This window comes from Protopterus annectens, chromosome 10.part0 (assembly GCF_019279795.1).
Source record: "Protopterus annectens isolate FY-2018-M chromosome 10.part0, PAN1.0, whole genome shotgun sequence".
In the NCBI taxonomy this organism is placed as follows: Eukaryota; Metazoa; Chordata; order Ceratodontiformes; family Protopteridae; genus Protopterus; species Protopterus annectens.
Genome location: NC_056744.1, coordinates 1,794,996,070 through 1,795,017,733, shown reverse-complemented (window position 1 = coordinate 1,795,017,733; position 21,664 = coordinate 1,794,996,070). Strand labels below are relative to the sequence as shown.

At 45.6% G+C, this 21,664-nt stretch overlaps 1 protein-coding gene across 5 annotated transcripts in view; it reads right to left on the bottom strand.

Moving 5' to 3' along the window:
• Window positions 1-21,664, bottom strand: part of FBRS (fibrosin) — a 1,655,257-nt gene that overhangs the window by 645,515 nt on the left and 988,078 nt on the right. For all 5 annotated transcript variants that reach the window (XM_044086630.1, XM_044086634.1, XM_044086633.1 and 2 more), the window contains one exon: window positions 20,298-20,396. In XM_044086630.1, coding sequence (XP_043942565.1) covers window positions 20,298-20,396 — 99 coding nt within the window. The remainder of the gene's footprint in view (window positions 1-20,297; window positions 20,397-21,664) is intronic.

Genomic DNA, 21,664 nt, shown 5'->3' with positions numbered 1-21,664 from the left:
GGAAATTTGGGACTTTGTGGCTGAAGCAGGGAGGCTATCCAAAAGCTTAGAAGCCACCGATAAAAGGGCCAGAGAGTACTTAGACATATGCATCTGGTAGTTGACGGCCCAAAAGGACAAGGTTGCTGAAGTATACACCTTCCTGCCAATCCTCTCCACAGTTTTGCACTGCTGTCCTTGTCAGAAAGGATGACGGAGGTAGAGGGTAGCAGTCTGAAGGATTTGTCTGCAGAGACCGAAATGGTACCAGGATCTGCAGCAGGACACTAAGAAATGTTGCCTCTTTTGGGACCTTATAAAATCTGTCAGCAGCAGGGGGGGGGATTCAGGAGTTTTAGAAGCTGCAGTAAAGGCATCTAAAAAATGCTGGCAGGACTTGGGGGATTGCAGAATGTGCAGGTGTATCCATTTGTAGTTCATAATATCTTTTTTGGACTTCAGTCATTTCTGTGGAGTCCATTAAAAAAAAAATACGCTCATCTGAGAGAGAGAGTTTCTCCAAAGGTCAGGTCCTCTCTACTGGATTCCTCCTCAGCAGAGTCCTACTCTGGGGAAGCATAATCTAGAGGGGAAGGCATCTGAGAAGTACAAGACAGAGAATTCTCAAAAGACAAATCTGAAGAGTCCTCAGCCTCTAATGTAAGAGGTGCAGCAGTCTGGGGCCTAGGGCTGAATACAGGAGGGGTAGCCATAGGAGAAGCAGGAGTCAAAGGCATTAAACAAGCCTTGAGAGGAAGCTTGCCAATCAGGCACACTCTCAGAAGGGGAAGTGACATGCTTAGTTTTCTGTTTCTTTTTAAGAAGAGACAGGCCTAGAGGGTGTAGGGCCTAATGTGGGCCTAGCTTCAGTAGCAGAGGAAGGACCGGTTTGGATGTTTGCCCCATGCCAAGGTTCCTCCTCATCGTCAGCATCAGACGTCTGCATTACCTCCACGGACGTGCTTTCTGAGCTTGGATGTGTGGCCTCAGGAACGGTACCCACTCTACCAAAGTTGGCTGGTTCCATACATTCCTTCAGGAATACCTTGACCTCAGGGGGAATGTTGGGTGGGAGAGGTGCAGCAGTGTTCTCAGGCCTTCTTCTTTGGTGGCTTGGCAGTACGACTGGACGGTCCTTCCATCGCAAGAGCCAGACACTGGAGTGGATGGTTCACCAAACAGATGTTAAGGGTATGCACATGGCTGCAGACTATCTTTGGAGACCAAAGCTTGACAAATGGTGCAGGCGTTATGGTTGTGGTTGGGCTCTAGGCAAAATAGACACAGGTCATGGGCGTCCTTATGAGGGATCTGACATCCACACCTACAATTTCCCTTTCTGGATGACGTGTACCTGGGCAGTCATGCAGTAAACAAGAAAATAAGAAAAAAGGCACCGACGGGGTACTTACTTTAACCGCAGGATCCGACGACAGACACAGCAGGATGAGCTGACATTTGATTGGCGGCAGAGAAGTTCTGAGGAAGGTATGTGCAGACATCACTTTTACAGCCCACGTTCCCTATGGTCGTCAAACTTTCCATGTACCTTACAGTGACTAAAGCTTTTGTATACTGGCCGGACATTCAGGTCGCTAGGTGGGGGCTAACCCGAAGGTTATGAATACCGCAACATGAGAAAAAGGACATTATTACATTTAGAGGCAAAATACATCACACGATCAACCGCAGGTCTTGTGTAATAAATATTTAAATCACAATTATTTAATTTTGACCTTCAGGTTTTAGCAACTTCCCAATAAGCTACAAAATACCTTGCATAGAGTATCCTCTCCTAGAAAGCATAACAATTAGCTTATGGGATTCCCTAACAAAATTCTGTCAAAACAATCTCCTAACTCTTGAGAAATTCACTTTTAGGGAGTGAAGAAACCAAATGATTTGAGTAAAGACTAGAACCAATAACAGAAGACATCTTTTGGAATAGTATCCTTGGAACAGATTAATTAAAAAAAAACCCATCAAAGTGACATCTAAAAAATTAATATTCCTTTGATGCACGAACCTAACATGTAATTTCTCAATAAAATTAGGCACCTGCTCTGCATTTCTCTTACAAATAAAAATCAAATTTATAAAAACGAACACTAATTTTACAAGCAATCATTTTGATATAAACATTCAGCTTCAAACAAGCCCATAAACATGCATGTGGGGGAGCAAAACTTGTCCCCATATCACTACCTTTCTATTGCCTATAGATGTCACCATTAAACATAAAAATTATTTAAACAAAATTCAATCAATTCTAATAAAAAATATGTTCTAGGAGAAACCTCCAGAAAACTAAGTACAGCTTCCAAATTAAACTTATGGACAATATTGGAACAGAGACCTTCCACATCTATAGTTAACCAAAGCAGGTTTTGACTCCAAATTATAATTGGCTAATTTACATACTAAATCAGTAGTATCCCCAATATAAGACGGATATGTTAATAACTATCTATATTCTATAGAAACTACCCACATCCAGTAATAATGGGTCTACCTGGGAGGACTAAAAGTGCATTTAAGATTTTTTGGGAGACAAGTAAGGCAGTTTCAGCCTGTTCATTACAGAGCTTCTTATCGACATCCCCTTCTGTAAAGTATCCTGAACGAACTCCTTCACTCAAGTACTCTTAAAAAAAACAACTTCAGTCTTAAGTCTCCAAAAAGGTACTTTCTAAAAGATGATCACAACACATTTCGAAGTACTAACATTCAGAACTACTACATTTCGCCATTTAGCCTCGTTTTATTATTTTTACTCAAATCTTTCAATAAATCACACTCTTCTTTAGATAGAGCATACATTTTTTTCTACAGAAATCTTAGCAAATGAAATCCTGTAATTCCATAACTGCATAAGAAAAAACCTTTTAATAAATCATATGCATTAACCATAGTGTCATTAAACTTATTTTCAGAAGAAAAATATAAATCCTCACACATGATCAAAAGAATCAAACGGTACATTAAAAACTACCACTTTACTACTAAAATAATGTATGAAATAATTAAAAAAAAAATCAACTTTACACTTGTAAAATTGCAGAGTAACAGTAGGAATGAATTTCAGACCTATATTTAACAAGCGCAACTCTTGGGAAGTCAAGGAAGCACCAGAAATAATAAACATTATTAATGCAATCGGGAGAAGATAATGGATGATCCAACAAGCTAGATTCTGAGGGGACACTACTGTCTGAGAAATACTAATTGCAGAGGTCACCATTTTACCTCCACTAACATTCATTTTGTTGGTTAAATCCACCTTGTTCTCAAAATTCAAAGCCTATTTTGTCACTTTTGGGTCTAAAATGACTTCATTGCTACCAAAGCTCTCTCTCCCCACTGTCGTACTAGTGACTAAGACTCCATTATGAGGAAAACTCCGTGAACAGCAGGTAGAAACTAACGCAGACACACTAAGGGCTTGAGCTCACGTATGCCAATTCCCACTATAGTAGTTCCCTTGTCTGGCACTGGTTGAATGATCTTTCTTACAAAAGACAGCATGGATTTCTGAATAACCTCGAGTCCTAATGACATACTGCCTTGTCATGGATTTCTGAATAACCTCGAGTCCTAATGACATACTGCCTTGGCATGGATTTTTGAATAACCTCGAGTCCTAATGACATACTACCTTGTCATGGATTTCTGAATAACCTCGAGTCCTAATGACATACTGCCTTGGCATGGATTTCTGAATAACCTCGAGTCCTAATGACATACTGCCTTGTCATGGATTTCTGAATAACCTCGAGTCCTAATGACATACTGCCTTGTCATGGATTTCTGAATAACCTCGAGTCCTAATGACATACTGCCTTGTCATGGATTTCTGAATAACCTCGAGTCCTAATGACATACTGCCTTGTCATGGATTTCTGAATAACCTCGAGTCCTAATGACATACTGCCTTGTCATGGATTTCTGAATAACCTCGAGTCCTAATGACATACTACCTTGTCATGGATTTCTGAATAACCTCGAGTCCTAATGACATACTGCCTTGTCATGGATTTCTGAATAACCTCGAGTCCTAATGACATACTGCCTTGTCATGGATTTCTGAATAACCTCGAGTCCTAATGACATACTGCCTTGTCATGGATTTCTGAATAACCTCGAGTCCTAATGACATACTGCCTTGTCATGGATTTCTGAATAACCTCGAGTCCTAATGACATACTGCCTTGTCATGGATTTCTGAATAACCTCGAGTCCTAATGACATACTACCTTGGCATGGATTTCTGAATAACCGAGTCCTAATGACATACTGCCCTGGCATGGATTTCTGAATAACAGAGTCCTAATGACATACTGCCTTGTCATGGATTTCTGAATAACCTTGAGTCCTAATGACATACTGCCTTAGCATGGATTTCTGAATAACCTCGAGTCCTAATGACATACTGCCTTGTCATGGATTTCTGAATAACCGAGTCCTAATGACATACTGCCCTGGCATGGATTTCTGAATAACCTTGCGTCCTAATGACATACTGCCTTGGCATGGATTTTTGAATAACCTCGAGTCCTAATGACATACTGCCTTGGCATGGATTTCTGAATAACCTCGAGTCCTAATGACATACTGCCTTGGCATGGATTTCTGAATAACCTCGAGTCCTAATGACATACTGCCTTGTCATGGATTTCTGAATAACAGAGTCCTAATGACATACTGCCTTGGCATGGATTTCTGAATAACCTCGAGTCCTAATGACATACTGCCTTGGCATGGATTTCTGAATAACCTCGAGTCCTAATGACATAATGCCTTGTCTAGCTTGAACTAGACTACGAGTAGAATGGAATCCTTTACATCTAATGTCTCATGTGGGCCTGTGAAAAGATCAATGGCACAAAACTCTGCAAAGACCATATTTTGAACTTTTGAGACTTAAGCAGTTCTATACGGAGAGGTCCAAAATGAGCTTCCAAGTCTGTCTTTCTTTGATCTAGAAACAGTCTGGTGGAGTAGAACCCAGACCCTGTTCTTTTAGAACCTTTGCTATGGCTCCCTAGGAAAAAGTAGACCTTTCTATCTTTTGGCTGCATTAGGCATTGATGGTCTATTGAAACAGGTTGCAGACCTAAAAGTATTTTTTGTTCCTGGAAATCTAACTGTAATCCCACTTTACTATCTGCAGGACTCGCCTACCTTGCATGATGGCCTCCACCTGCTTCAAGGAAGACAGCCTGCCTTCCTAGGCTTGAAGATGGGACTGTGTGGGGGATAAGACAGAACTGTTTTGGGGTTGGGTTTTGGGGACAAGGGGCATATTTTGCTGAGTCACAGCAATTCCCTTTGAGTATCATGGTCCCGAGAACACCCAGCCTTACCCTCTCTGCAGCCTGCCACATTTTTTTTGTGTAGCAACCTTACTTTTCCCTATGTGCTTTAGTCTTCTCATGTTTAGGGCAGAACAGACAAACATTTAACTGTGTAATTTTGGACAAATCTTGAAGCTTGTGACTGAAAAAAGTTGTGCAAAGTCTTACCATAACCATAGATGTCCTTCTCTTCCATGTTGCAGTACTCCACATATGGGTTTACCCTTCTTTCGTGCGCGTCCGGCCAGTATTCCAATGTTTTTCAGTCCCTCCTGGTGCATCGGACAATCTGGCATGGCTGACAGGAATGTGGGCCATAAAAGTGACAACTGCGCACACCAGCCCTCAGAACAGAAGCCCCAGTTGGAGCAAGTCCTAAAAGGGCATAGCTTGTCCAGTGCCACCCAGAGGAGCAAGTGTAATCTGACAGAAGAGGAAGAAGGGTGGGAAGGAATACTGCAATATGGAAGAGAAGGACATCTATGGTTATGGTAAGATTTTACACAACTTTTCTATGTCCTTCTATTCCTATGTTGCAGTACTCCAAATATGGGCGAGTGCCACAGCTCACTAAGAATGGGGAGGTGGTCTGGTAGTGCTCTCCAGGAATCCATGGAGGACAGCCCTGGCAAATCCTGCTCTGGCCTTAGAGATTTGGTCCAGCTTGTAGTGTTTGGTGAAAGTGTGTACTGAGGACCAGGTAGCATCTTCAAGTATAGTGTTGTGTCTAGTCCCTTAAAAAAGGCTCCTGAAGAGGCCACAGTCCTTTTGGAGTGGGCTTTAATAGATCCCTGCAATGTTTTACCTTGGTACTGGTAGCAAAAGGTAATGGCCTTGGAGATCCAGGCTGAAATGCCCTGTTTGGCCACCGCTTTTCCCCAGTGCCCTGGGGTGGAAAGAGACAAACAGTTGGCCAGGTTTCCTAATAGACTTGGTTTTATGGATGCAAAACCTCAGCTGCCTTTGAACATCTAGGGTATGGAGAACTCTCTCACTATTCCCCTGTGGATTAGGAAATAAGGTCAGTAAGTGGATGAACTGATTCAAGGATATGTTGTTCACAACCTTGGGCATGGAGGAGGAGTTATAGTCTTGAGGGAGATCCTGACCAGATGGAAGATGAGGAATGGTGGGTCAGCCATCAGAGCTTGTAGCTCTGAGACCCTCCTGGCTGAGGTAAGAGCCACCAATAAGACAGTTTTCCAGGTGCAGAACTTTAAGGAGGCTTTGGCCACTGGCTTGAAGGGAGCCAGGGTAAGCTTTTCTAGTACTTAGTTGACATCCAATGGAAGAGGAGTTTGTTTCCTGGGGGGGGAGGGGTCAAGATGAAGGACCCCTTTGAGGAAGAGCTTTGAAGGTAATCTGGATGTTAAGGGTGAATCCAAGGGAAGACAGGCAGGGACAGTGGACAGGTGTGCTTTTACAGAAGAGAAGGCCAGTCCTGTCTGCAGTAGTTCACACCAGTAAGACAGGATTAGAGGGACGTCACTTTCCAGCGGGTCCAGCTGTCTTTTGTGACACCATAAGGAAAATCTTTTCCACTTGGATAGGTACGATTTTCTAGTATTGGGTTTCCTGGCCTCCTGCAGGACGTTGAGCACATCCTCGCTATAGAGATGTCTAAAGGTGATCAGAATCCTATCAGCCAAAGGGTGAGGTTCAAAGACTACCACTGTGGATGTATCCGAGATCCCTTGTTCTGTGTGAGCAGGTCCACTGAGGGGGGGGTAACTTGTGGTGATTGCCCTTGGATAGAAGTAGTAAGAGGGGAAAACCAGTGCTGTCCTGGGCCAATAGGGGGTCACCATCGAGATTTTTGGGTTGTCCTGAATTTTCAACAGCACTTTTTGAATCAGTGGGAAAGGGGGGGGGGGTGCATACAGAAATTTCCCCTTCCATGAAATTGAGAAGGCATCTGTTGCCAGTGCCTTGGGGTCTGGTGTCTTGGTGCAATAGCCGAAAAGTTGACTACAGGTGGAGGAGGCGAACAGGTCTATTTGAGGTATACCCCACCAGTGGACCAGTTCCAGGAAGATATCTCTGTGAAGCATCCATTCGTGGTTGTTTGTGATGGTCCTGCTGAGAGAGTCTGCCTGGACATTGTGAGGATAGGGGATGTAAACTGCCTGTAGGGTCATCCCCTGGGAGGCGGCTAGCTCCCATACCCATATGGTTAGTCTGCAGAATATGTAGGATTTGGTCCCCCCCATTTGTTGGGATACCACAGGACAGTGGTGTTGTCCATGAAAATGTTGAGTGGGCCTTGGTGTAGATAAGGGAAAAAGGCTTCCATAGCAAGGAGGATCGCCCTCATCTCCCTGACATTGATGTGCTGTAGTTTGTGTGGGTGTTGACACAAACCCTCCACCTGTCTTCTGCCTACAGTTACTCCCCAGCCCAGGTCTGAGGCATCTGTTTGCATGATTTGGGTTGGTGGGGGAGATTGAAGAGGAAGGCCTGTATTCATGGTCACTTGTGACAGCCACCAGCGAAGTTCCTGTTTCAGGCAAGTTAGAAGGTGGATCCTGAATTCCGGGGGATGGGAGTGCTAGGTCCAGACTGACCGAAGATACCACTGTAGCTTTCTCATGTGCAGCCTTGCCAAGGGAAGCATGGGTATAGTGGCTGTCATGTAACCCAGAGGGCTTGGGTATTGCCTTGCAGTCAGTTTTAATACCTGAAGGATGCCGAGCAGGTGGTCTGTCAAGGATGCCACTTTGTCTGCTGGCAGGAAGGCCTGCATGTGGTCTGTGCGAATCCTGCACCCTAGGAAAATAGTGTCCTATGTGGGCTCCAAATGGGACTTTGGGAAGTTTACCTGAAACCCTAGAGACTATAAAAGGGTCAGAAGCAACCGAGTGTGAAGGAAGAGGGTCTTTGGATTGCCCACTCGGATCAATAGATAGTCTAGGTAAGGGAAAATTGGGATTCCCTTTGTTCTGCAATAGGCAACAACTGGAGCCAGACATTTTGTGAATACCCTTGGGGCAGTGGAAAGCCCAAATGGCAAGGCAGAGAATTGAAAGTTGGAAGAGTCTGCCAAAAATCTCAGGTATTTCCTGAAGGTGGGCTTTATTGGGATGTGTAGGTAAGCATCCTTTATATCTAGGGTCACTATGAACCCATGGGGCAGAAGTAGGGGGAAGAGAGCATCCTGAAGGTAGGGACCTTGAGGAATGGGTTTAACATCGAGAGATCCAGGATGCGTCTCCATGATCCCTCTTTCCTGGGTACCAGAAAAATGCTGGAGTAGAATCTTTCCCTTTTGCTTCCGAAGGCACTGGTTCTATGGTGCCTTGGCACAGCAAAGTTTGTAGTACAGGTTTTAGGAGGTGGAGTTGACTGCTGGAAGGTTGAGGGGTACCCATTCTTACTGGAGGAGAGATGCAGGAATTGAAATAGCCATTCTGGATGATGGACAGGACCCATTTGTCTGTGGTAATGTGGGATCAGGCAGGGGAGACAGTGAGAGAGTCGGGCAGTCAGGTGGAGGGGGGTGAGAGGGGGTTTCAGGAAGGTTGGCAGGTAGTCAGACACTACCGGCCTTATCCTGAAAGAGGGTCCGCTGGCTAGGGGTTGGGGAAGCTCTAGCCAAGGGAGTTTGCTTTCTAGGGGGGTCTCCTAGGTCTGGAGGTATGGATCGACCATGCATGTTTCCGAATGAACTAAGTCTTGGCAGGGTGGTTCCTATGGAACTTGGGTATGGGAGAAAAGTACAGTTGTGTACACTTACCATAAATATAGATGTTCGAGTGTATTCACTGTTGCAGTCATTACATTTGGGTTATTGGCTTGCAGTACCCCTCAGTCGGCCTGATTAACGAAGTCTTGGGTCCTACGTCGGTTGCTGTCTTTTCTTGTCACGTCAGGTCGTCAGGAGTATAAAACATGCAGCCGACATCATTACATCAGTTTTTCTTGCCCCAGATTGTCAGGTGCCCCCCCTAGTGGGAAGCAATTAAATCTGTAAATATACAAAGTTATACCTCAAACAAAAAAGCAAATACACCAAAAAGCTTTTAAGCATTGAAAAAGAGAGAAAAGGTATAGCCAAAAGAAGTCAGGGGGCTGGAGGGAGGGTAACCAGGACTGCAACAGTGAATACACTCGAACATCTACATTTATGGTAAGTGTACACAACTGTACTATGTTCTTCGTTTTTCACTGTTGCAGTCATTACATTTGGGTAGATTCCCAAAGCTAAGGATGGGAGGAGGAATTTAGAGCATTAGGACCAGCTATAAGGCCCTGCAAAACTGTAGTGGCAAAGCCATCTCTGGATTTAGAGAAAATTGGCAAATGGTAATGCTTGGTGAAAGTATGTACAGAACTCCAGGTAGCAGCTTCTAGGATGCCTCTGTTAGGTACGCCTCTGAAAAAGGCTGTAGAGGTAGATGCAAGCCCTGGTTAAGTGGGACCTGATCCCCTGTGGGACAGGTTTTCCATGGCGCTTATAGTAAAAATAAATGCAATAGCCTATCCATTTGGAAATGATTTGCTTTGAAATAGCCTTCCCCTCTGTCTCTGCAGCAACTGCCACCAGGAGTTGTTCAGATTTCCTTTGAGGTTTAGTCCTGTCCAAGTAGAATCTAAGTTGTCTGTGCACATCTAAGGAGTGCAGTATCCGTTCCCCTTTGTTCTGTGGATTAGGAAAGAAGGTTGGCAAATGAATGGACTGATTAAAGGCCACACTGGATACCACCTTTGGCATGAAAGAGGGAGTGGTCCTGATGGACACCCTGTCCGCATGAAAGATGATGAAAGGCTCCACTGCCATAACGGCCTGTAATTTGGATACCCTTCTTGCTGAAGTGATGGCTAAAAGGGAAGCTGTTTTCCAAGAAAGGAATTTTAAATCTGCAGTAACAGCAGGCTCGAAAGAAGGAAGGGTGAGTTTCTCCAATACAAAGTTAAGTTCCCAGGCTGGATTTGGAGATCTCCTGGATGGTCTTAAATTTTTTGGCCCCTCTGAGGAACTGCTCGTCTTATATACCCCTGGCGCACTGACGTCAGGGAAGAGGCGACAGCAACAAACGCCGGACCAAGACTTTGGAATTCAGGCCGACTGCGGGTAGCCTGCCAGCAGGATAACCAAAGTGTAATAACTGCAACAGTGAAACACGATGAACATCTGCTTGAGCAGTGGATGAGAGAAGAGGGGAGGTTCTGTGTTATAATGAGCTGAAATGGCTGAGGTGTGAATTTTTATTGAGGAAAAAGGCCCTTGTGAAGCATCTCAGTGAAGTACTGTAAAATCTGATGTAAATTGGGCACTGCTGTGCTCACCCCTTGAGAATGGTTCCAGGCACAGAATCTTTTCCATTTTTCAGCATTAGATTTTCTAGAACTAGGCCGCCTTGCCTCTAAAATGACATCCATCACTGGTTTACTGACGGATGGTAAAGGAGAGCTTAGGTAATTAGGCAGGCTGCTAGGTTCAGTGTTTGAACCTGAGGGTGCGGAATCTGGTTCTCCTTCTGAGACAGCAGGGTAGGAGTCTGAGGCAGGTGCCATGGCGCCAACAGTGACACACTGCGCAGGAGGGGGTACCAGTGTTGGCGTGGCCAGGCTGCTGCAATCAAAATCATCCTTAGTTTGTCTTGTTTGATCATTAGTAGTACTTTGGAGAGCAGAGGCAGAGGAGGAAATGCATAAACTGATGGATTTTTTCCAGCTGAAGGACAGAGCATCCACTTTCCAAGCTTGTCTGTGGGGAGTCCTTGCGCAAAATTTTTCCAATTGATAGTTCTGGGGGGAGGCAAACAGGTCCATATCTGGGCTCCTCCATTTGCTTGTCAACATGTTAAAAATCCTTGGTTCCAGTTCCCACTCGTGTGGTTCCATGACGTTTCTGCTTAGTCCGTTTGCCAGTGTATTTAGTTTTCTTGGCAGGAATTGAGCTTGTAGATGCACCTGGTAGCTCAAAAGACTGTGTTCCACAATGCCATGGCTAGTCTGCAGAGGGGGTAAGAATGTCTACCCCCATGCTTGTTTATGTACCACATAACAGTGGTGTTGTCCGTCTTTACCATTAATTGCCCTGAAAGAATGTGGTCCTTGAAGGCTGCCTGAGCATTCTGTACAGCTAACATTTCTTTATGATTGATGTGAAGGTGCATTTGATTTGGGTTCCATTTGCCCTGAATGCACTTCCCTGCCATGTGCGCCCCCCCCCCCATGCATAGTTTGATGAGTCTGTTAGGGTATGGGAGGCAGGGAGTAGTGTGAATGGTAGTCCCTTGTTTTGGTGGCAGGCCTCTGACCACCAAAGGAACTCTAGGCTTAGACAAGGAATGATAGGAATCATTGCTTCTAGACTATCTAGATCCTGAGAATGTTGACACCATAGGCTTTTTATATACCATTGTAGTTTCCTCATATGCAGTCTTGCATATGGAATTAGAAGAATGCAGGAGGCCATGAACCCCAAGGCTTGTAGTATTTGCCTTGGAGATAGCAGGGTTTTTGTGACCACTTGTCTGAAGTGTTTATCAAGTGAATTTGTTTCTCTGGCGTGAGGAAAGCCATCTGGGAAGTTGTATTCAAGCTTGCTCCCAGGAAAATAATTTGTTGACAGGGTGCCAGGTGTGATTTCTTTTCGTTTATGGTGTACCCCAGACAAGTTGGCACCCTTTGCACAAAAGCCAGATGATTCAAAAGTATGTCCTGGTTTTCTGCCTGAATTAGACAATCGTCCAAGTATTGGTATATCTGAATATTTCTTTGCCTGCAAAATGCAATGACTGGAGCTAGGCACTTTGTGAATACCCTGGGCGCAGTAGATAAGCCAAAGGGCAGTACAGAGAACTGACCGTGCGTGCAGCCTGCTTTGAAGCGTAGGTATCTTCTGCAAGATTCCCTGATTGGGATGTGCAGGTATGCTTCCTTTAAATTTAATGTTGCCAACCAGGCATCTTTGCTTAGCATAGGAAGCAACTGGTGAAGAGTCAGCATCTTGAATTCTGGAATCATCAAAAAGGTGTTTAGAGTAGGCAGGTCCAGGAGAGGACGTCATGAATTGTCTTTTCTGGGTACTGGGAAAAATCTCGAGTAGCAACCTTGTCCCTTTTCCTCTTCTGGTACCAACTGAATAGCCCCTATGCTTAAGAGAGAGAGTACTTGCTTTTGGGCCTCTGCCCACTGATTTGGAGGTAGATCCGGCCAACCGCTTGGAGTTGGTAATGTGTGGAAGTGAAATCTGTACCCTTGGGACACTATATTTAAAACCCATTTGTCCTGGGTAACGAGTCCCCAGTTCTTTGCATGAAGTGCAATCTTTCCCTCCAAAGGGGCAGTCAGTTGAGAAGTGCTTGGAAGTTTTAAAAATAAGTCATTGAGACAGTATACCATAGGGGGGAGTTTTATTACTCTCAGATTTGGAATTCGAGGTCCCCCACTGCTTAGTCCTGTGCATCCCCTGGGACTGAAGCCTGGGTGCTCTGCTGGATCTGGGTTTGGACTGAAGGTCTGTAAGAGGAAAGAAAAGGACCAATTCTTAGAAGACCAATGCCTACTAAATCTTGGAGGTTGTACTTGTAAAAAAATCTTTAACAGTTTGCATAGATTTAGCGTTTTCCTCTACCTTTTTAAGAACTGCTTCTGCCTTGTTGCCAAACAGGTGGTCCTGATTTAAGGGAGCATCCAGTAATTTCGCTTTAACATGACCTGGCAAGGATTGCTCCTTAAGCCAAGCACGTCTTCTAAGTACAGAACCAGTTACCGCAGCCCTGCAGGATACCTCTAGTAAATCAAAACCACACTGCAATGTATGTTTACCAACTTGTTCAGCAGAATGCATTAAATCCTGTAAATCCTTATTTTCAGCACAATCAGGAATCAACAATTTTCTGTTTAAGCAATCCCAGAATATGCATCTGATACTTCAACATATGAAACTGGCAAATCAAGGCACTAATGGCTAAAATTGCAGAAGTGTATACCTTCTTACCCCATCTATCCAGCTCCCTTGAGTCTCTATTATGCCCTTGGGTCCCTGTGAAACGGTTTCAGGATCTGCAGCAGGATTTTTGAAAAGGAACTTGTGAGAATCAGGAACGCTGCAATATCTATCGGGTTTTCTGGAAGCAGGAGGTAAAGAGTCAGGGGCCATGCTAGATTCCAAAAAGGCATCATCAACAATGTCCAGTACAGGAGGTACAGCTAAAGGCCTGTGCTGGGGCAGGAGTAAGAAATCCCTAAGCCTCTTTTTAGAATCAGAAAAATCCCGACTTCCCCAACGAAAATGATCCCTTACAGTATGCAAGGTTTCACCAAGAGAGAAATCTTCCAGGATGGAAGCAGAGGGAATAGAGTCCTCAGCATCAGAATCCTCATAGGTAGATAAGGGTAAATATCCTGGTCATCAGAGGAAACAGAAATTTCAGAATCCTGGTCAGAAGTATCATAAGCAAACTCAGTCCTAGGTCTCTTAGAAGGGGAAGGTTGGCTTCCCCTGATAAAAAATAAGATCTTCAGTCATTCTTATTTGTTTTCTAGGCATGAAGGCCTGACCATGCGGTCTGGGCATCAGTTTTCTAGGCATGGTTCGAGTTTTAGGCCTTGAAGAAGAAGATGGCATCAGTTTAATATGTAAGTCAGTAGGCCTGAATACACCCTCAGAAGCCGGTGCCTGCACAACGGCTCCAGACCCATCCAAGGTAGAGACATCCGCAAGTTCACAAGTCGAAGCATCTCGTGGCATACTGGACTCGGAATGGGTCTCACTAGGGGCCTGCGAATCTGAAGTAGCGGGTATCAAAGGCTGCGAAAGCACCTCACTGTGTACCGGCGAACTGGGCGGCCCGTCTCTGTCTTTATCTTTGCGTTTTTTCAGAAGATCGGTAGTCAGATGGCTTACTGAAAACGTATCAGGATAATTGAACTGAGCACCAAAATATTTAGAAGCACAAATATACAGACCACGGATAGTTCGTGGTTTAAATAAGGCACAAAACCGACAGCGAGGTACGTCGTGGTCAGGGCCTAGGCAAGGAATACAGTACGAATTAAAATCTTTATGAGGTATTTGCTTTCCACAAGAAATGCAAATATTTACTTTTACTGACATCGGTTTAGAGCAAGAAAAAATTTCCCCAATGGGGTACTTAGTTTTTAGTTGAAGACTTCGGTTTTGAAACTCAAAAATGAAAATTTCAGGAGTCGGCCGACTGGCACTTGCAAACTGCTTTTGCTTCGGGCACCGCATGGCAAGAAAGACTGATGTAATGATGTCAGCTGCATGTTTTATACCCCTGACGACCTGAAGTCACGGAAGAAGAGACAGCAACCAACGTAGGACCCAAGACTGTTAATTAGGCCAACTGAGGGCTACTGCAAGCAGATAATCCAAATGTAATGACTGCAACAGTGAAACACGAAGAATATTTAGCAGGTGTTTAAGGTCCTGCATTACTTTTCCTTTTTGCTGTAAAGATTTGAAGAGATCTGCCACCTTGGAACTGAATAATGCAGAGAGATCTAAGGGGGTACATCAAGTTTCGCCCTGAAGTCATCAGGCAGAGGGTGAAGACAAAGCCAGGCATACCTTCTAAGAGCAGAGGCTGATGCAGTCAACCTAGCGGAAGCCTCTACTGCATCATAGCTACATCTAATGGAATGTCTGTTCACCTGGGAGGTGAAAGCTAGGAGAGAAGCAAGAGGCTTTGGCTGGAGAGTCTGGGATGTCAGCCAAATCTTTAGTGGCTTTCTCTAGCAGGGCTAGAGAGTATTTGGCCATATGCGTCTGGTAGTTAGTGGGCCTGAAGGACAGAGTGGCAGACATGTAAATTTTCTTGCCTAGGCGTTCCGTAGTCTTACTGCCCTTAGCAGGAACCAAGGTAGTAGTAGGGAGAAGTTTGGTAGCTCTATCAGTAGCAATGGAAATAGTGGGTAGGTCAGCAGGTGGGCACTTAAGGAATTTTTCAGTTTCAGGCACTTTGTACAGCCTGTCTAGTCTGTGAGGAGCAGGAGGCCGAGAGTCAGGATTGAGGAATGCAGATGAGAAGGCATACAAGAAGGCAGGCAGAATGGATGGAACTGCAGACAGACTGGGGGAGTTCATCTGTATGAGGTCATAAAACCTCTTTTCTACTTTGGTCATGACAGAGGATTCCCACTGAAAGTGGTCTCTCATTTTTCCCAGTTTCTGTAAAGTTAAGTCTTCACCTGGTGAGTCAGGGTCAATGGAGCCATACCCCAGGGGAGAGGAAATCTGGGTGGTGTAAGAGAGGGAGTCCTCTGAGGAATCAGAAAAATTCCTCCTCTTCCTCCCTGGCAGACATCTGAGGCCTAGGGCTGAGGAGTGGAGGGGCTACAGCAGGGCTCTCAACAGTGATAGGCCGTAAGGAGATGAAGGCATTGAAGATAGCCTGGTGAAAAGCTTGCCAATCTGGGGTGCTTTCAAGCATTGGAGAAAGGTGCTTGCTTTTTTTGTTTTTTCTTTAAAGGCCTCACAAGCATCCAAACTGGTGAGGACCTCAGGCCTGAGACAAAAATAGGGTCAGTGTGTTCCGAAGAACCCACAGAAAAGTAGGTTCCCCCTCGACATCTAAAGCAGGTGCCGGTAAAGCCTCTAAGCATGTGCTGCCCGCTCAGGATTGTGTGGCCTCCTCATGGGTACTCGCTTTATACTGGCTGGCGGGAGACTATTCCTCTACCAGGGCGATGTCAACCACAGACGGAGGTACGGAAGGTAGAGGTGCAGCTGAAGGAGAAGGCCGTGTGGTTTTGGGCCTTTTCTTAGGCCGTTCTGTTGGGGCACCATCCTTAGAGCGAGTTGCTTAAGACGTTGGTTTTTGAGGTAAAGGTTAAGGGCCTGTAAGGGGTGATGTATGGTTTTAGGGATGAACTGTTTTACAGATAGGGCAGTTTTTGTGAAGTGTTCCCTTTCTAAGCTAAAAAGGCACTCATCGTGCGTATCTTTGCGGGGAATCTGCTGGCCATACTTACACTTGCTCCTTCCGGATGACATGAACAAATGTTAAAGTAAGGACTGAAAGGTTCCCCAATGGAGTACTTACATGAATTATTTTATCCGATGTCAGCGGTAAGCAGGAACACCTGGAGTACGACTGGTGGCTGAAGAGCTCTGAGGGCTGGTGCGCGCAGATGTCACTTTTATGGCCCACATTTCTGTCAGCCACGTCAGATGTCTGATGCACCAGGAGAGACTGAAAAACTTTGGAATACTGGCCAGATGCACGTGAAAGAATGGTAAACCCATATGTGGGACACTGCAACATAGGAATAGGAGGACATCAAATCTTTACAGGGCTGTCTATTCTTCCTCTCTCTCTCTTTAATTTGTTAAATATCTATTTTGTTAGGGGCTACTTACCTAGTGGGACATCAAAAAGCTCTGCTTTCAATGTTTTAATAAGGGCTGAGTTCTCATCCAGGCATATCTACTAATCACTGATCCCAAAGTAGATGTTGAGCAGGATGCATGCAGTGGCATCATACACATGTTTTATGGCATTGTCTGTGAATACAGGCATTGAGGATGTGCAACTCAAGCATTTCTACTTCCAGGTGCCTGTCTTCTAGTTCCGCTGACTGCTATCTCGACTTGTGAAGAAGAGTTTCCAATTATCTTTCACCAATTACTGTTCAGCTACCAACAACTGAAGGCCTGTACGTGTATTCCAATGTGAAACACACAGACTGCATTTGGAAATACACTAACTTTGGAGGCAGACAGGGCTTGGGAGGGTGGGGGCAGAGCAGCTTACCCCTTTACACTCAATTTATTTCAAGTTTGATGACCGGAGAGGTCCACTGGGCTCGGGGAGCCCATTTTCAGTAGAGGCCCAGGGAGAAAAGCTCCACATTACATAGTTAAGTTACAGATGCAATCATAGTAAAGTAAACACATTTACAATTTTACAATTACATTTCATGTTAGAGAACAGGAATAATTATTTGGTTACATAGCACTTAAACATTTAAGATGGCAGTAGTGACTTCATTGAAAGAGAGTAATGACTTAGTTGAAGTACAGAGGAAAGGTGGAATGAGCTATTTACAATACGTACATTTATGTTAGATTAGCTTGCATTCAGAATTAGTCACGAGTTTAATTCAGGATGGAGTAGGGTGATTAGTAGGCTAGGTGGGGAGAGTGCAGTTGCATTTCCAATTAGAGGAAAGGTAGGAATGTAGCAGAGTTTTAAAGTTATCTAAGTTTTCCCAAGTCCTTAGTGAGGAAGGAAAAGAATTCCGTTTCTTGGCTAAGGAAAAGGATAATAGAAGCTGACCAGCAGGATGGTTGGGTTTACAGACCGTGATTAGGTTTTGGTGAGTGGATCTCAAAGTTGTGTGTGTGGTGTAAGGTTGTAGGGTGTTGGTTAGTGCAGGGCATTTAGTAGGTTGAAATATTACTCTGTGGGCCGTAGTAATTTGGAGACAGTCTAGATAGTTAGTGAGTTCAAGCCAATTTAACAAATGAAGGGAGAAGGATTTGGCTTTGGTGGCAAATTTAAAACTTGCTGCTTCCCAAAAGTCTACACCTAACAGACGAGCAACTGGTGAGTTTATAAAAACAGTTCCAGAGATTACTGGACTTTTAGCATACGAGACTGGCAGTTGAGGGCTGAAGCAGTCAGGGTAGCTGACAGTCGAGTACTCTTCTCTGTTACTGTAAATGAGATTCCTGGACACAGCCACCTTAGAACTCCCCCCTTTTAGTGTTTTTTGGCAGCTTTCTGAACTCACTGTCTGCAGGCCATCTGACATTCTCTTAGTCCATCAGCCAATTTGTTCCTTAAGAAGTGAGGGCCATCATCCAGGCAGCCATAATGTTTGGGTCAAAGTTTTTACTGTTCCTACCCCATCCCTAACCTTTGCTCGCACCCCATGAGGTGCTAGGAAGGGGCATGGGATGGGCTGTCTCAGGTAGCTATCCCTTCACTTCCACATCTCGTGTACATCCCCTCATGGGCAAAGCAACGGTCTCTCTGGTCTCCACCAAGTAAAGCCCGCTGCCTTCTACACTTCTGAGTGCATGCAAACTCCACAGGTCTTGCCCCTTCACCACCCCTCCTCCTTGCCTGGCTCCTCCAGTGCCACTAGTCACACCCTGCTTGCCTGGATCTCGACCAGGGCTCCATCCCCGCTTGCCTGGATCTCGACCAGGGCTCCATCCCCGCTTGCCTGGATCTCGACCAGGGCTCCATCCCCGCTTGCCTGGATCTCGACCAGGGCTCCATCCCCGCTTGCCTGGATCTCGACCAGGGCTCCATCCCCGCTTGCCTGGATCTCGACCAGGGCTCCATCCCCGCTTGCCTGGATCTCGACCAGGGCTCCATCCCCGCTGCCTGGATCTCGACCAGGGCTCCATCCCCGCTTGCCTGGATCTCGACCAGGGCTCCATCCCGCTTGCCTGGATCTCACCAGGGCTCCATCCCGCTTGCCTGGATCTCACCAGGGCTCCATCCCGCTTGCCTGGATCTCGACCAGGGCTCCATCCCAGCTTGCCTGGATCTCGACCAGGGCTCCATCCCCGCTTGCCTGGATCTCGCCCAGGGCTCCATCCCCGCTTGCCTGGGTCTCGACCAGGGCTCCATCCCGCTTGCCTGGATCTCGACCAGGGCTCCATCCCCGCTTGCCTGGATCTCGACCAGGGCTCCATCCCCGCTTGCCTGGATCTCGACCAGGGCTCCATCCCCGCTTGCCTGGATCTCGACCAGGGCTCCATCCCCGCTTGCCTGGATCTCGACCAGGGCTGCATCCCCGCTTGCCTGGATCTCGACCAGGGCTGCATCCCCGCTTGCCTGGCTCTCGAACAGGGCTGCATCCCCGCTTGCCTGGCTCTCGACCAGGGCTGCATCCCCGCTTGCCTGGATCTCGACCAGGGCTCCATCCCCGCTTGCCTGGATCTCGACCAGGGCTCCATCCCCGCTTGCCTGGATCTCGACCAGGGCTCCATCCCTGCATGCCTGGATCTCGACCAGGGCTCCATCCCTGCATGCCTGGATCTCGACCAGGGCTCCATCCCTGCATGCCTGGATCTCGACCAGGGCTCCATCCCTGCATGCCTGGATCTCGACTAGGGCTCCATCCCTGTTTGCCTGGATCTCGACCAGGGCTCCATCCCTGCATGCCTGGATCTCGAATAGGGCTCCATCCCTGTTTGCCTGGATCTCGACCAGGGCTCCATCCCTGTTTGCCTGGATCTCAACCAGGGCTCTATCCCTCTGCACCAGAAAACCAAACCACCACAGTGGATCCCTTTTTGAAATTCATGGACCACTGCTGAAGCAGCTACTGCATTCACAACCCTAGAGAAGTTCACCTCAGAGTGGGGGATGGGGAGTCAGGCTGCAAACCGGTACTTAGAAGACAATTATTAACCTTAAAACTGGTCATCTAACTATCAGTCAAAAGTGCAACAGCGAAATGAATAACAAGAAAGATAATAATTTTCCTCAGGAAGATATTGGCATAATGGTTAACATATTTACCTCACGGACAACAACATACAGGGTTTGATTCTGACCTCATTTTATTGGCTATGCTTAAAATGTCCCTTCTGGGCACTTAGCAGAGTATTTCACCTATGAACAACAACTCTATCCCCAGGGGTGGCACCTATATCTCTCATAGGCAGGGGCATTTGGTGCTGATCATAGACTCACCTGGCAATTAACGACCATCTAACCAAGGTCAATTAGGGAAGACAGGTATAACATGGCGTGGCTTGTAAAGGCCCTAGGGCCATTAGCCTAGTAACGTCCTATGAACCTACATCTTAGGTTAAATACAAAAAGCCAGAAAAAATGGCTGAAAAGCAGATGCTGAAATGTTGTCAGTCACTCTTCATGTGACCAATGTTTTGTCAAAGCAAATTCAATAAGCAGTGGAGAACGTAACCCTTTCAGTGCCTGTCTTGTTTAGAGCTCTAATCCAGAATACAGAAACATATACACACACAAAAAATCCAGTCATGAACAATACACTAGGGTTTACCTTAGGCTGGAAGGCTCCTCCTTGCAAGGAACCAAATGGAACAGCAGTGGGTAGAACTGGCTGGATCCCAGACACGGTGGGAGGAAATGTAGGGTAAAACTGTGAAATAAACCAAAATACTGTGTTACCGTTATGGACTTCTTTCTAATTAACTTGGTCTACAAAACATTCCTCCAGTATCCTAGCTTCTGCACCATACACAAGCCATAGAAAACCAATGCATTTCAGATAACACATACCCCCTTTCTTTAGATAGGGCTATGACTTACCAACTAAACATTTCTGCTACTTTCATATGATAAAGTGCTTCAACTACTTTGTTTCTCCTCCCTCTTCCTTCAGAAACAGCAGTTCTAAGGTTCTGCAAACTAGGACTACTTTTCGAGTTACACCTACTGCTGCCGTTAATGACAAGGAATTTAAACAACAGTTGACTGTGGTGTAGAGTGACAGAACCTTACCTGAAGTACATGCAAAATGGTTTCAAGTAGCTGGAAATGGGAGGAATTAACAGACTTCACCAGCCTTCCCCTCTTGAATGGGAAGTGCAAGGTGACTTACACAGAACAGCTCTAAGGTGACATACAGAAGACTTCCTGCAGAAAACACAAAGGTCGGCCCTTAGGGTTCAGGGGAGGGTTGTGCAGGCAGCTCAAACATATATGATAAAATTAGTAATGTACACTGTAGCCTTAATTTAAATCACACAGAGGGAACTCCATATCAGGCATACTGCAATCTATGACAGCAGACTCGCACACCTGCTAACAACACAATAACATACAAAATTGATGAGGGATAAAGACGGGCTCTGACACATTCTGATGTGCAGACTGTGGCACTTAAGTCCCCAGATGCAAGGGATGAGTCCCCCTCATGACACTAGCACCAAATTACATAGCACTGGCCTGATGCATTCAAAGTGGGATACATGTTATTGAGTTAGCTGGCAAGAAGGAACACAGCAGTTTGGAGTTGAAGGCAGTAAGATAAGGCTTAGCTCATAATGTGCTGCTTGCAGACATCTGACAAACCTACCAATCAAAATACTCTTGTGATAAAAGGAAAATATGACAATCTAAAGCAAAACCATCGAAAACGATATTCATTTCAGAGAAGATTACATGCAGACTGGGTCTTAACCTCTAGTGTTTCCCTGAGAAACAAACAGCCATGCAGATGTCTTTCCCAAAGGCCCTTAACAGCTTCCTCTTTAAGACAAGAGTCAAGTTGGGCTCCTAACAGAGAGACCAGCTGATCAGTTACTGAAAAGTTTTATATGGAAATAGGATGAAGATGCAAAAAGTACAGTTTTGTACCTACCATAAATGTAGATGTCCGATAGATATGCAACTGCAGTCATAACA